At 48.6% G+C, this 13,799-nt stretch overlaps 4 protein-coding genes across 4 annotated transcripts; 1 reads left to right on the forward strand and 3 right to left on the reverse strand.

Moving 5' to 3' along the window:
- Positions 1 to 109: 109 nt before the first annotated feature.
- Positions 110 to 2,224, reverse strand: N7511_005215 (putative plasma membrane antiporter; the record flags this gene model as incomplete). The annotated part of the gene is made up of 9 exons (XM_057127592.1): positions 110 to 480; positions 531 to 632; positions 680 to 1,046; positions 1,104 to 1,152; positions 1,205 to 1,617; positions 1,666 to 1,839; positions 1,893 to 1,999; positions 2,048 to 2,116; positions 2,170 to 2,224. The coding sequence occupies 9 exons, from the start codon at positions 2,222 to 2,224 to the stop codon at positions 110 to 112; spliced, it is 1,707 nt and encodes a 568-aa protein (XP_056984109.1).
- A 1,342-nt stretch (positions 2,225 to 3,566) lies between these two features.
- Positions 3,567 to 5,242, forward strand: N7511_005216 (uncharacterized protein; the record flags this gene model as incomplete). Its single annotated transcript, XM_057127593.1, has 5 exons — positions 3,567 to 3,748; positions 3,808 to 4,148; positions 4,217 to 4,461; positions 4,528 to 5,066; positions 5,134 to 5,242. 5 exons carry the CDS (start codon positions 3,567 to 3,569, stop codon positions 5,240 to 5,242), a joined length of 1,416 nt encoding a protein of 471 aa, XP_056984110.1.
- A 174-nt stretch (positions 5,243 to 5,416) lies between these two features.
- N7511_005217 (uncharacterized protein) lies at positions 5,417 to 7,968 on the reverse strand (the record flags this gene model as incomplete). Its single annotated transcript, XM_057127594.1, has 3 exons — positions 5,417 to 5,512; positions 5,567 to 7,333; positions 7,381 to 7,968. 3 exons carry the CDS (start codon positions 7,966 to 7,968, stop codon positions 5,417 to 5,419), a joined length of 2,451 nt encoding a protein of 816 aa, XP_056984111.1.
- Positions 7,969 to 8,513: 545 nt separating this feature from the next.
- N7511_005218 (putative ABC multidrug transporter) lies at positions 8,514 to 13,150 on the reverse strand (the record flags this gene model as incomplete). The annotated part of the gene is made up of 7 exons (XM_057127595.1): positions 8,514 to 8,657; positions 8,720 to 9,062; positions 9,114 to 9,886; positions 9,941 to 10,419; positions 10,469 to 11,285; positions 11,335 to 12,659; positions 12,682 to 13,150. The coding sequence occupies 7 exons, from the start codon at positions 13,148 to 13,150 to the stop codon at positions 8,514 to 8,516; spliced, it is 4,350 nt and encodes a 1,449-aa protein (XP_056984112.1).
- Between the last annotated feature and the right edge of the window lie 649 nt (positions 13,151 to 13,799).

Consider the following 13,799-nt stretch of genomic DNA (forward strand, 5'->3'; position numbering starts at 1 on the left):
GGAAGCGGAAGCGGAAGCTCGATACTCCGAGAGCTGCGTACATAGAAATTGTCGCTTTAAACCTGATCATAAATTCTTCATAACTATGTGGTATGTACAAAACGAAGATCTATACCACGTTTTTCACGGATATCGTCCGCTCCAGCTCCCGCGAAGACGCCTTGGTGGAGTCTCGTTCCAGCGAGCCCGTATAATCTGTGTCTCCACTGCGTCGTAACATGATGATATCTGGCTCTTGATTATTGTCATCATCTGACTGACGATGACCGGATGCACAAGAGAATCGGTTATTCAGCACAATCGAGTGGCCTTGGCGATCGACCACGCTATTATTCGGAACTGGTTCGTTTTCAGAGAGCAGGATTATTTCCACTGGGTGGTCTTTGATGATGGGAACCCTGAACCACTTATAGAGACCATTCAGGACTGGAATGGATAGCCCGTGGATGACGATGGAGAAAAAGACCAGCCAGTAAACCACTAGATTGCACGAATGAGAGGAGCTAAGAGAAGCGGGGAACTCGTCTTACCGGGAATCATGGTCGAAGTCAAGATGTTGATCTCAGCATCACTTTGTCCGGGATCGGGTAATAGTCGGCGGGCATACTCTACATATGATATCGCGCCAATTCCTTAAGTTGTCAGTGTCATCCATACAACAATCAGTCCGTGAACTTACCAATAGGCCCAAAATAACCCATAAACAAGGCCTCTTTCCAATCATTGCACACCTTGGGCATGAATCGATATCCCATCATGATCGCTGGGATGCGACGGAATATCAAGATCAAGAATCCCAGTCCGACTAGTCGGGCAATGGTGATCCCACTCTGACTCGGCATATGGAATTGATCCCAGGGCATGATAACACCGAGGAACATGAATGTCCCAATGTTCAAGACGTTTTCAATCGCAGAATTGAAAGAATCATGTCGTTCTTCAATTTCGAAATGGTACAAACCGTCCCAATTCAAAGCGCAGCCGGCAACGAAGCAGGCGAGAGTCTCGTCGGAACCAAAGCAGCCGCATGTGCCAACAATAAATAACTTACGGTTGTATCTTGTTAGTGGGCGAAAAGTCTAGCATGAGAAGGCATCACTCACTCCGATAGCAACGGGATATAAAACGAAACTCTCCTTGTCGACCCATCGCCTACCATTAATCAGTCAATATGTCAAACTTCACCGTCATCATTGTAATGTACCTCTTTGAAGCAATGTTCAACGCTTTCCGACTCAAGAATCCAACAAGTACACCGTACCCAGCGCCCATGACCAGCATGTATAAAACGCCTTCAACGGCCCAGTGAGCCAATGCCCGATTGACATCACCACCAAACCGACCAGTATCAGGCTCTCCAATCCAATCTCGCTTCTGTGTCGTGGGGTCTGTCTGGACGGAGCTCATTGCACCTGGCGGTGTATCGGTATAACGAAGGAGCGCAATCGAGAGGAGAAGAAATGGAAATCCGAAGCCATCATTCCCTCCTGCTTCCGCTGAGATGAATTCTCGAAGATGTCTTCGGACGTATTGATCTGCAAAAGGGCCTTTGGCGATAGCCTGCGACAGTACGGGATCGATACATATCACACAAGATCCGATTATGAGTGAAGTCAACTGGGCGAAGTCAGCACGCTGCTATTGAAAGGAACCCACATCGCGTACAAAACTCAACTGAGGAATCATGAGCTTGATACATGCTGATGTGATCAACCATTGAATGGTCATCAAAGGCAGTAAACAGATGGTGAGCTCGACCAGGCGAAGCCGAAGATATCGCTTTGGTAGCTCATAGCCAACTTTGACCATTCCGATACCAATCACTAGTCGGCTCAAGCCCTGTCATTACAGTATTAGCTCTGGTATCTACGCTCGTAGTTGTGGATACTTACATAGGCTATGTCACCGACATCATTTCCAGAGTTGCCAGTCCATTGGCCCACGTTGATGAATTTAGCACAAAACGGTCCAATGATAGCGCCAACTATAAATGATGGTACTGTACAAGGTCAGTATCTGTTCTTTGGCAAGGATGTGCAATACATACGTGCTTCACCGAGGTACCATCTTTGTTTGATCTTCACAGCAATGAATCCAAAGACCAAAATGTAGATTCCTGGATCGGTCAGTCGATCACCTCATGCGCTGCGTAATATGCAACGGTCTCACCTGACAACGCAAGGACAACATTCACACTACTAAGATCCAAAATCGGATGAAGCATCCTATTCCCGCAGCCGCGAAGAACTAAGAGCCAAGTCGATGAATTCTGGCTAGAAACGAGGGATATCTGCTCTCCATGCAGCTGGAATATGGCACTGTCTTTGGAGATTGTTCTTGTGCCAGAAAAGGGTGGTGATTTGGGCCAGCTGACGTTGACTATCCCAAAGGACAGGGTCGGAACTTGATATGGGCCATGCCACTGCGAATTGCGCGAATGCCGCCATTATGTCAATTTCGTGCTGGGGAATGCTCCCTGGGCTTTGGCCACTCAGGGATTCTTATCGTGATCGAGTGCCACAACCGCCAACTGCATGTATCCCTTGCAGAGTCACTGGTTACGTGTCATAGATAACACTGTTGGTGGAAGAGGTGGTACTTCCACGCACTGCATGTATCGGTTAACACATGTAATTGTGATAGATCTGACCATCGAAGCCGCAGACATGAATGGTTGGTTATAAAGTACAGAGTAATTGTTGAATAAATCCCAAGTGACATTCTTATGCATCAATCTAAGGGATTGACAGCGCTAAGGTGTCATGGTTCTAGGCTCGTCATCATAGGCGCCACGACATCTGTCTTTAAATAGTACATACAGTTCAGCCAGTAATAACCCTCTGCCTATCATCTATTTAGCCCTTGGCGCATCGGGATCGACGCTCCCGAGAAGCTTGGTCGTACGGCTGGACGGTTCCTTGCGGACTACGCGCCAGCGGGATCTACAGGGGCAACAAACACAAATATGAAGTGGATATGCATGCCTCGCAAGAGGCGCAAACTTACTTATTGGCAAGCCTGGTATTTACAGGCTGCTGTACGGTGTACACGTATGAAATCTTTCCCGCATCGTCATGTTAACAATCCAGGAGTAGAATGCTCTAAATTTGGAACAAGGGATGGCAAGGATGCACTGCTAATGCTGGAGCCTGTGTAGCTAGGAGTTGAAACATTGACCAGCCCATTTCTCACGATGCCAATGCTTTCTGGAAGGTCTTGGCCTACCTTGCCAAGAGATTTTGATAGACTTAGGTTCTTGAAGTCATCGTGATCCCTTTTGCGAATCCATATGTTCAGATATAATAGGATGGCTCCCCCGGGATCAGTAACCTGAGTGGAATGGATCACTTCCAGGTCTAGGATGGCGTAATGACCCCTTTATTACAATAGTCCTGATCGAGATGTCTTGCAGCAAAATCCCTCATGCTCCACCACGGCTTCAGGCTACTTACTATGAGAGATTTTCCAGGGCTCGACGATCCAGGCGAGAAGGTAGGGCTATATAATAGGACACTTGCAGTCGATTTAGTCTGTATTCAATTACTCAATTCGTTTTCATCCATAAAATGGGCTCAATAGCACAACTCTCTACCCTTACCACCAAGAGCGATTGCTCTCATGTCTACGGTTCTCGCTATGCCGCCAGATCTATGCCATCCCAGCGACTTCCAGACGAAGAAATGCCAAAGGATATAGCTTACCAGCTGATCAAAGACGATCTTGTCCTTGACGGCCAGCCAATGCTGAAGTACGTAATCGCGTTGAAAGCACGAGGTATGATCTGTGAACTAACCTCGCATCCAACAGTCTGGCCAGTTTCGTGACCACCTACATGGAAGACGAAGCCCTGCGACTCCTCGCCGAATCAGCCAACAAGAACATCATTGACCACGAAGAATATCCCAAATCCGTGGAAATCGAAAACAGATGTCTGAACATCCTAGCCGACCTATTCCATTCTCCTCTATCAAACGGGTCCCCAACAGCCGTCGGTACATCATGCATTGGATCATCAGAAGCCATCATGCTCGCAGTGCTAGCCATGAAAAATAAATGGGAGAATCACCGCAAAGCCCAAGGAAAGGATTCCTCCAGCCCAAACATCATCATGAGTACAGGCGTGCAGCTGTGCTGGAAAAAGCCAGCAAGTATTTCGACATCCACGAGAAACTCGTCCCATGCACCGAAACACGCTATGTCATTGATCCCATTCAAGCCGTCGATCTGGTCGACGAGAACACAATTGGTATCTGCGCCATCTTGGGCACTACATACACTGGACAGTATGAAGATGTGCGAGCCATCAACGACCTTCTCCTCGAGCGAGGCCTCGAAACGCCTATCCATGTAGACGCCGCCAGTGGAGGGTTTGTGGCTCCCTTTATCGATCCTGAGTTACAGTGGGATTTCCAACTCTCAAACGTCGTCTCGATTAATGTCTCCGGACATAAATACGGACTGGTAAGTTAGTTTGCAACTGCAAACCACGAACTTGTTCTTCTGTCCTGTCGACTAACAATTCATCAGGTATACCCCGGCATCGGCTGGGCTCTTTGGCGCTCTCCGTCCGAACTCCCAAAAGACCTGATATTCAATATCAACTATCTCGGAGCCGACCAGCTGAACTTCACCCTGAATTTCTCCAAACCAGCCTCCCACATCATAGCTCAATACTACCAACTCATCCGATTGGGTCGAAGCGGATACACCGCGATCATGGCAAACCTTACCAGAACAGCAGATCATCTGACAACGCATCTGAAAGACCTCGGCTTCATCATCATGAGTGAAGGAGGTGGCCACGGCCTTCCGGTGGTAGCGTTCCGGTTAAACCCCACACAAAACGTCTTCTTCGATGAGTGGGCGCTGTCTCGTAAATTGCGTGAGAAGGGCTGGATTGTTCCGGCGTATACTATGGCAGCTGACTGTGAGACGATGGGCATGATGCGTGTTGTTGTCAGGGAAGACTTTAGCTTGGGTCGGTGTGAGACTTTGGTTGAGGATATCCAGGCGGCGTTGAGGGCGTTAGCGGAGTTGGAGATGAAGAATATCCAGCGATATCAAGCGTGAGTATTCTCTTTCTGTTGATTCGGATTGGAATGAATGAATGGGTTGGCTAATTTCTTGCGACAGGTTACTGCAGAGTCATGTCATGATCCCGAGGACGATGTGTGAAGATAAGCCTTGTACGCAGGTTGTTGCGAGGGAGTTGGGCAAAGAAATGGAAATGGCTAAAGCCTGATAGTTTGGAACCATGCGTGGTTGTTTATTGATAGGGGAGTTTTATATATACAATGGGATATCTCAAATCAAACCTGCCATACTCCATACCCATAGAACGATATACCGATATAATGTTCAGCATTTTAGTCTTTTTCTTTTTTTCTTTTTACCCTTTTGCGAGGTTGCAGGCGACTTAGGGGAATGTTGGGACACTTTTGAAGAGCTCGACATCCCACATTTCTGGGCCGGTATAATCCAATGTGTCGAACCAACCTCCTAGGTCCATTGGCTGCGACGGTCAGTATCACTTTGAAGGTCCTATTTGAAGAGTGAGAATACTTACTGTGAAGTCACTGAAGTCAGTGGATAACAAGGAGGAAGGGTCAATATCACTCGGTGTCCCAGATATAGGAGTGGTACCCGAAGGAATGGGCGTCTGGATGAACAGATTAGACATGACTGGTAAATAGTCATAGCTGGAGATACTAACCTGAACCGGTCGAGTGTCCACCATAATCTGAGCATCACGATATGAAGCCCCATCCAGCAACGCCCGAGAAATCCGAACCGTTCTCTTTGCGGCAGATTCAACATTGCACAAGGGGTCCTCGCCCTTGACGCGGGACTTGACAGATGCTATGATGATGTTCAAGAAAAAGAATGGCTTAGATCCCTTGCCGCCGATACCGATTCGTCTCCCGAAGTTATCAGCTGTCCGTTCGACGGCCTGCATCATAACGCCTTGCTGTGATTGAACCATACTCATCAAAACGCTAGAGTTCACACCGTCCATTCCTGACGAAGTAGAATTCCTCATTTCGTTTGCTTGGAGTGATAACTCCACGCAGACTGTGACTGCAGCGTGGAATGTCTCATCGCGGAACATCCCGCTGCCAAGTTGTGTAATATGCGGATATTGGATATCCTCAAGTGAAAGTGGGAGCTCCATCTGCGAGATTATACCGAGCGATTCCTCCAAGCAGACTTTGCGCGAGAAAGAGCATTTGGGCAGTCGGACGACACTGAGAGAAAAGGGACGATGCAGAGCGAGAAGAAATTTGCGCATTATAAAAAGGTGTAGAGATTGGGCAAATTGGTGGCGAGTTTCTTCTTCGGGTAATGTACTAGGTGCGTTGTCTTCGAATAAGGATGATGCGCTCTGCATGCTGCGAGATAGCACGTCACCCATTCTCAAGGCATCATCGTAAGACAAATTAAATCGCAGGGTGTTGATTTTCCTGGCGATACGATAACGCAATGGCAGAGTCCTCATTAACAGAGTCTGGTAAAAGTTTTGCGTGTAAAGCGCAGTGCTGAGAGGCGCTGGATTTTGCTCCATGTCCAGTACTAGATCTGCGTCGTTCCAATTAGACGGTAGATCACAATCGCACTCATCCAGATCAACGGATGGTGGGACTCCACGGTCAAGAGAGATTTTGAGATCTAGCTCGACAATCGTAACCCATAGCCGACGCCGTAGCTCGGCATAAAAGGGAGTGCATTTGCGGAAACGTGCCGGATCGCGATGGAGTCCCATAGTCATTGAAGATCGAATGAGCGACCCCATAGATGCCCAGGCTACGTCGCCATCACTTGCGACTCCAAGACGAGCCACCAGAAGAAGACATTGTGTTTGCAACATTCGCAGATCTATCTCCGGACTGACAAATGTGCATGAGATATAAGACTGCACAGCCATGATCCATGTCATAGCTGGTCTCTGGAATACATCTCGCTCGTCTTGGCCTGGTATCGGCACGTAGAAGCAGCTCCCGGCAGCCATCACAGCTAGTAACTGGGCCAGGAATGCCGCTTCGGGTGGCTCGGTGCCTGCCCAGTAGTCGGCATACTGCTTTAAAAAGGTCGGAGTATGTAGAATGCGATATGTCGTCTCGAATGTATCTAGATAGAGCTGTAGTAGGTGATCTGCGACCTGTCGCGATGGCACCATTTCATGCAAGTTGAACGGCTGTTCACGGAACGCGCGCTGGTGATCCTGCGTCTCGCGCGACCAAAGCTCGGTCTTGAATTTTTTCATCTCATTATACTCCTGGTCTTTACCTTGTCGACATCCGCGACCACGGCGCAAAAAGCAACCAATATCCTGGAACTACATTCCGTTAGCACGACTCTCACATGTCCCGGTATGTTGCTCACAAATGAAACAGTCGTTGTATAATGACTGCGACCAAAATATCTCGTCTTGGCTTTTTTCCCTCGAAAACTCGAATCAGGTAAGTATCGCACGCGGTCCTCGACACCCACATTTTCCGAACTATTAGCGGTCCCCTCCTCAGAGGGAGAGAACACGTCACCAATAGACGTCTCAGGCGTTTGAAGGACAGCAGGCCTGCCGACAGAGTTCTCCAATGTGCGCAGCCGATTTCGGAGCTCATGCAGCTCATCAGGCCGCGCACGTTTCGTACCCCTCGACGAAGTGGCCCCCAACTTCGAGTCAAAAACGAACATGCCACTTTTGCGTTCTGTCTCGTTAGTAGCTCGCTTTGATGTAGGTGGCGACATATGCTGTGTCTCTGCAGGACCTGGTTTAGGTCCCACAAAGACACATTCGTGTGGTGTTTTGGAGCGAAGGCATTGCCCGCATGGAAGTGAGCGATCGCATTTTAGTTTACGCCTGCGACACACCGTACAAGACAGGGGCGGGCGACGTCGTCGCTGAGGTGCTGGTGCCTCTGTATTCTCCGGTGAAGGAGGATCTTGATAATAATTTGCATCGCTTTCCATTGTAACAGTAGTGAAATGGGAATTGCTTTTTTTTTTTGTTGGTAGCCTTGCGATGACGCTAGTGATGCGCGTGAGACGGGGGGGCAAGTTCAAGACTTTCGAGCAACGTGGCCATTCCCAGGATCAAAGGCGACAATGTGAGAGCCGAAGCGAGTTGACAGAAGTTGAAATTGAAGAACAAGCTTCGAGGACGCTGGTTGTATAAGGTCGAAGTCGATGCGATGCTGGAAGGAGTAGTCTCCGGTCTCGGGGATACCGCATTAGGCAAGTGTGCTTAACTCCGAACTGATTGATAAGAAAAGCCAAGTTTTGTGGATTTCAAAGGCTTCAAATGAGTCAGAATGGAGCAGAATGGGGGAGAAGCAGGCTAAGAGCCTATTAAGATGCTTAAAAGAAACAGGGGTCTGATCCCTCAATGTGAAAATAAACTTTGTTGGTCACCACTCTTTCATTATATGTCTCAAAATTCGACTTATGATATACATTCGTGTTCGCAACGCTATGCTTAGGTCAAAATAGATGCGTACCCGCCCAGGTTTTTTTTTTTACTTTGATCGCCAGAAAGGCTTCATTACCGAGCGTATGTAGACCAGCGCATACACCATCAAGTAATTTGCCACCGTGAAACCAAGGAAAATGCCAAAGTACGGCCAGATCTTGGAAGAGTCAAGACCAATGCCAGAGAGATACTGTAGCAATATTAGTATGAAATCCAGGCATAGAAAATACCAGGTCCTGGAGAGAAACTCACATCGTCACCATAACTATATTCACAATACCCGCATCGTCCAAAATCATCGGGGTTGGACAAGTACCCAACGCCCTTAGTATCAAGCCAAGAGCCTGCATAGTCACCGCATGTCCTATTCGGTGGACTCTCAAAGAAGGTCAACTCGCTTTGAGTACAGACAACTTCGGTGCCGCGCAGGACAGATGTGAGAACACCTCCAACCCAGTAGGTGAACGGCGTGACGTAGTACATGGTATATTTCCAAAAGGCAGGCATCTGCTCATGTGGTCTGAGAATACCATTGAAGAGCTCGCCCATGATAATGAAGAATGGCATGAGTGTCGCAGCAACCAAGGAGTCAGAACTAAATATTGTGTCAGTGAACAAGCTTGGAAAAGAAGACTGGCAAACTCACCTCATAGCAGCAATCCACTGTCCCCAAGAGGTAGCGAATAAGAAAAAGAGGAAGAACATGAGGAAGCTATATCCCGCAGCGAATCCAAGCGGCAATCCAACCATGAAATAATACAAAACGAAGAAAACCACTCCGCCGATGATGGCGTAGGGGATTTCAGCAACGATCTGCGCGGTAGAGAAAGCAACCCAGCTGTATACACCACTGGGGCCTTCCCTTGCTAGCCAAATATCCCGGTTGAGAATAAACCGCATGGAAATGGCATTAATAAACTCAGGAACCAGCATCAGAACCAAGAAGCAGGAGAAAGCCTTTGACTGCAGATCTGTCGCACTATTCCCAATCTGAAGATATGTAAGACCGTTGATAAGGGCATGCAGGAAAGAGGCGTAGAGACGAGAGTAGGGATATTCAGCCGTTCTCCAGAATTGGCGGCACGTTCGTTGGGTAAGGAGTTTGATTTGGCGGCCGAGAGATGGGGGGCATGGTGCTGAAGATGGTGCACGAGTTTTGTCGGATCGAATGGAGGCAATCATATTCTTGACTTCCTTGCATTCTTCCGACTCGCGCCAGACAGATGCCCAGCTTACTTGGTTTCCGGAAGATTTCATACCATCGACGACTACCTCAATGAGGAAATCAGCTGCGTTTGTGACTTTCTCTGGGATATTTCCGTGCTTTTTGAAGTAGTCGAAGATTGCATGGCCAGATTTGCCTACTGGTCCGAAGTAGTATGTGGTGCCACCGGGACTCAAAGCAAGGACACGATCGAACTGTAGTTGTTAGCCTGATCAATGTTGGGGGTCACTGGGGGCATGCATGCATACCTCTTCGAATTGCTGTTGGTTAGCCTGGTGGATGGTACAAAGAACCGCCAATCCCTGGTTTGCCAGACGTCGAAGAAGAGCAACGATACTAGTCGCGCCTTGACTGTCAAGTCCACTTGTAGGCTCATCTAGAAATAGAAGCAGCTTGGGTCTGGCGCATAGTTCTACTCCAATTGTCACGCGCTTCTTCTTTTCGATGTCCAGTGATCCAATGATAGCGTCTTGCAACTCGACCAGGTCCAACGTGTGAAGCACTGTTTGCACATAAGATAGCTTCTCTGCTTCTGCAACTTCACTACTTTGACGGAGATGGGCAGAGAATTCAAATGCTTCGCGGATAGTACTGCTTTCGTCGTGGATATCCATTTGTTGGCAATATCCGATTTGTCGATTGAACGATTGGTTGATTGGGTGGTTATCCACGAACAATGATCCAGACAAGGTCCCGGGGCTTTCTCTTTGGGTGAGTGCAGTCAACACTGGAAGTGGTTAGTTACTGTGTTTCAAGTCATTCGGAGAAGGTCTTACATGTCGACTTGCCTGCTCCCGAGGCACCAACGAGAGCAGTCAAAGTCCCTGGCTTGCAGTAACCATTCACACCATCCAGTAACTTCCGGCTTTCTTTCCCGATTTGAACATTGAGCTCAAGATCAGACCAGGTAAAGGTAGATTCTGTGGCTGTGATGGTCTGCTCAGGCTTGCTGTCATAACCCGCAGGGGGCGCCCTGGGATCGACCGAGACAGGAGTCTTCTCTTCGTCAGACTGGGTGCTGTTCTTCCGCTTAAGCAGCTTCGGCGACCCCTTGTATTGAATCGGTCCGGCACTGTCCAATTCCCATTCAAGAACTTCACTCAACCAGCAAGTGAGACCAATGAAAACAATGGTGAAAAGACAGAGAATTCCAAAGTTGCGCCAAACATTGCTGTAGTAAAATCCATACTTGACAGCTAGGTAGTCATCACCATTGACGACAGTACTGCCAATCTGACTGCCAGCATATGCACAAGTCTGATACGCAAGATTAGTATATTCAGAACCTGCTGGAACAATAGACCCAGTGGCACAGGTGAAATTGATATTGTGGAATTCAGCAGCCATAACAGCCTCGTAGGTGTATAGAGCGGGAGTCGTATACGCGATCCATCCGACCCAGGGTACGTCTTGAATCATTTTATCGACTGACAGAACATAGCCACCGAAAACGATGCAGAACAACACAGAGACGCCGCAGTAGCGAAGAGCGACTTCGAAGTTCTGGGACAATGCGGCGAAAACGCGGAATTGCGCAGTAAGACAGATCGTGCACATGTAGATGAGGAGGAAATCGATGAAAAATGCACCGGCCTGTACCGCTGTTAGTGGGATATTCTTTAGCAAACCGTTTGACACTCACGTTTGATTGAAGACCGGCCAAAAAGTACATCACAATCAGGTACAAGAAGGTGAGAAGAGCAGAAATAACCATATCGGAAAGAACTCGAGCTAAACAGACAGCACTGGGTCGAACAAAAGCGAGTTTCTTCTGTCGGCTGAGAATATCTCGACCTTGCATAGCTTCCTCCAGTTCCGACATCTGCAACCAGGCGAGCAAGATAGATGAATAGAATAGCACACCTCCTCGGGCATACATACCCTCGGTTGTTTGAGGCAAGTTGTAGAACATGGACCCAATTAACAACCCGTAGACGACACACGAGATCAACTTGATGTATAGCGGACTGAGATGTCCTTTCAACTGCCACATCTGCCGTTTCGCACAAAGCACAACTTGCCGGAACAAGGAAATGGTATACGGCGAATTGGAAGAAACAAAGCGTGACTTGTCACTCTGTACATTCTTCTTGAATTCTTCGATACTACCACACTCCGAGTCCGATGCACCAGAGGCTCTACCACACTTCTGATCTTCATAGCTTGTCACTGCAGTCTCGATCTTGGCGAATGCAGTACTCTGACGGAACGTAGCCTCGAGCTCGATCGGACCTTTCGGGGCACGATCTTCCCACCCAGAACGGAAGCGTCGACGCTCCGGGAGAGTAATGCTAGTCAAAAAGTCCGAGGTCGTCTGCATATCCGCGCATTCATAGCCAAGATCTTCGAAATAGCGCTTTGCCTCATTGGCCGGACCCTGGTAAAGCATGCGCCCTTCATCAATGAGAAGCACCTTGTCGACCAGCTCGTAGATAGCATCAGACGCTTGGTAGAGAGTGAGCAAGGTCGCCTTTCCACAGGTATCGGTCATGATGCGCAAACTGCGGGCATAATCCAGCGCAGAAGACGCATCCAATCCTCGAGTCGAGTTATCCCAGCATGCCACCGAGGAATCGCTTGCCAGCGATTCAATAATGGAGATCCGCTTGCGCTCTCCACCAGACACACCGCGGATATACTCATTGCCCACCAACGTGTTCATGGTATGCGTCATTCCAAAGACGCGGCCGTAGATCTCGAGATACCGGGGGATGCGGTCTCGGTACCGCTTCGGTGTTTTACTCTGCAAGGCGAACTCGAGAGTCTGACGCACTGTCAGCGTTGGGAAATGCACATCGTCTTCGGGGACGTATGCTACCGCACCGCGGTAGTGCTTTCGGACCTCTTCCGGACTGAGACCGGAGTAGTCGATTGAACCGGTCACACCCAGGAAGGAGGAGTGGTGGCCGGCGATGGTGCGAAGAAATGTCGAACAGCCTGCACCGGGTCGTCCGAGGACACTGTACGCTGGTTAGCTTTGTTGATTAACTTATCAGATGGTTGGAGACTTGCAGCATGATTTCGCCACTTTCGACCACACCGGAAAAATCACGGATTAGTTGTCTTCCATCGACGGGATTCTTCTTCGTGATCCACGGCTGCAGAGTCCACTCGTAGATATCTTGCATCGTCAAAGTCCGCCAGAGTGCGGTACCGAGCGTCTTGATATCGACATGGCTATCTCCCTCGCCCCACGTTGAGAGAGACTGGAAGCAAACACCAAGGTTGGAACGTTTCCTGCCCTGAACTTGTTCCTCGAGGAACTTGTCGAAGGAGGAATGCGGTTCTGGGTACTGTGGATGTGAAAGACTCTTCTCTGTCAAGGTCTGATGAATATCCGCAATGGCGTCCTCATCTTCATGTGAGACCTGCACTCTCGATGGGCCATTGTTAGCAGAACTAGAAGCAAAGGAAGCCGTATGCTTCGGTTGCGGGTGAGGGTGAAGAGGCGCGGGCATATCGACCCTTGGATGAATGTTATAACAAGCAAGTTAGAGTCTCCAACCACAACATGATATGTTTATTGAAGTTATTGCAAGAGCAGCGAAATAGCGAAGAATGATATTTATAAGAACAAATCCCCGAGTGTCTCATCCGACCAAAATGGCAGCCAAGCTGCGACGCCTTCACGGAACTAAGACCAGCAACATGGGCCAATCCGAACGGAGCTGAAAAAAGCAAAAAGAACGTCTATGGACCCAGCAGGCAGATCTGATGCACCTCGGACGTAATAGCACCAATCATATGTTGGTCTGGGGGCGTGTCCACGAGGGTCTTCAATCTTTTCCCCGAGTTTGGCAGATATATGGCGAAAACATGGCACTGGACTTTGGTTTTGGCGGATTCCGCGGCCACCGCGCGATAGTTTAGCAAAAAAGGGAAGCCAAGAGGAGAGGATGATCCACCAGTCCGTCGGCCACAGTCCACTCTAAATCTGGTTGTTCATTGGCGAAACCTCGGATCGGAACCAAGCTTTACTTTGATTTTGTGCGGCTAACTCGTGTACTTTTGTTTCTACGGGACTGAGTTGTATGGAGTCTAGATTCTTGATCTAGTTAGGGCTGGGTGTTTATTGTCTTTGATATTATTGGGGCTGACTCATACTAT

Source organism: Penicillium nucicola (genome assembly GCF_028828085.1).
Source record: "Penicillium nucicola strain IBT 29836 chromosome Unknown utg000005l, whole genome shotgun sequence".
Lineage (NCBI taxonomy): Eukaryota > Fungi > Ascomycota > Eurotiomycetes > Eurotiales > Aspergillaceae > Penicillium > Penicillium nucicola.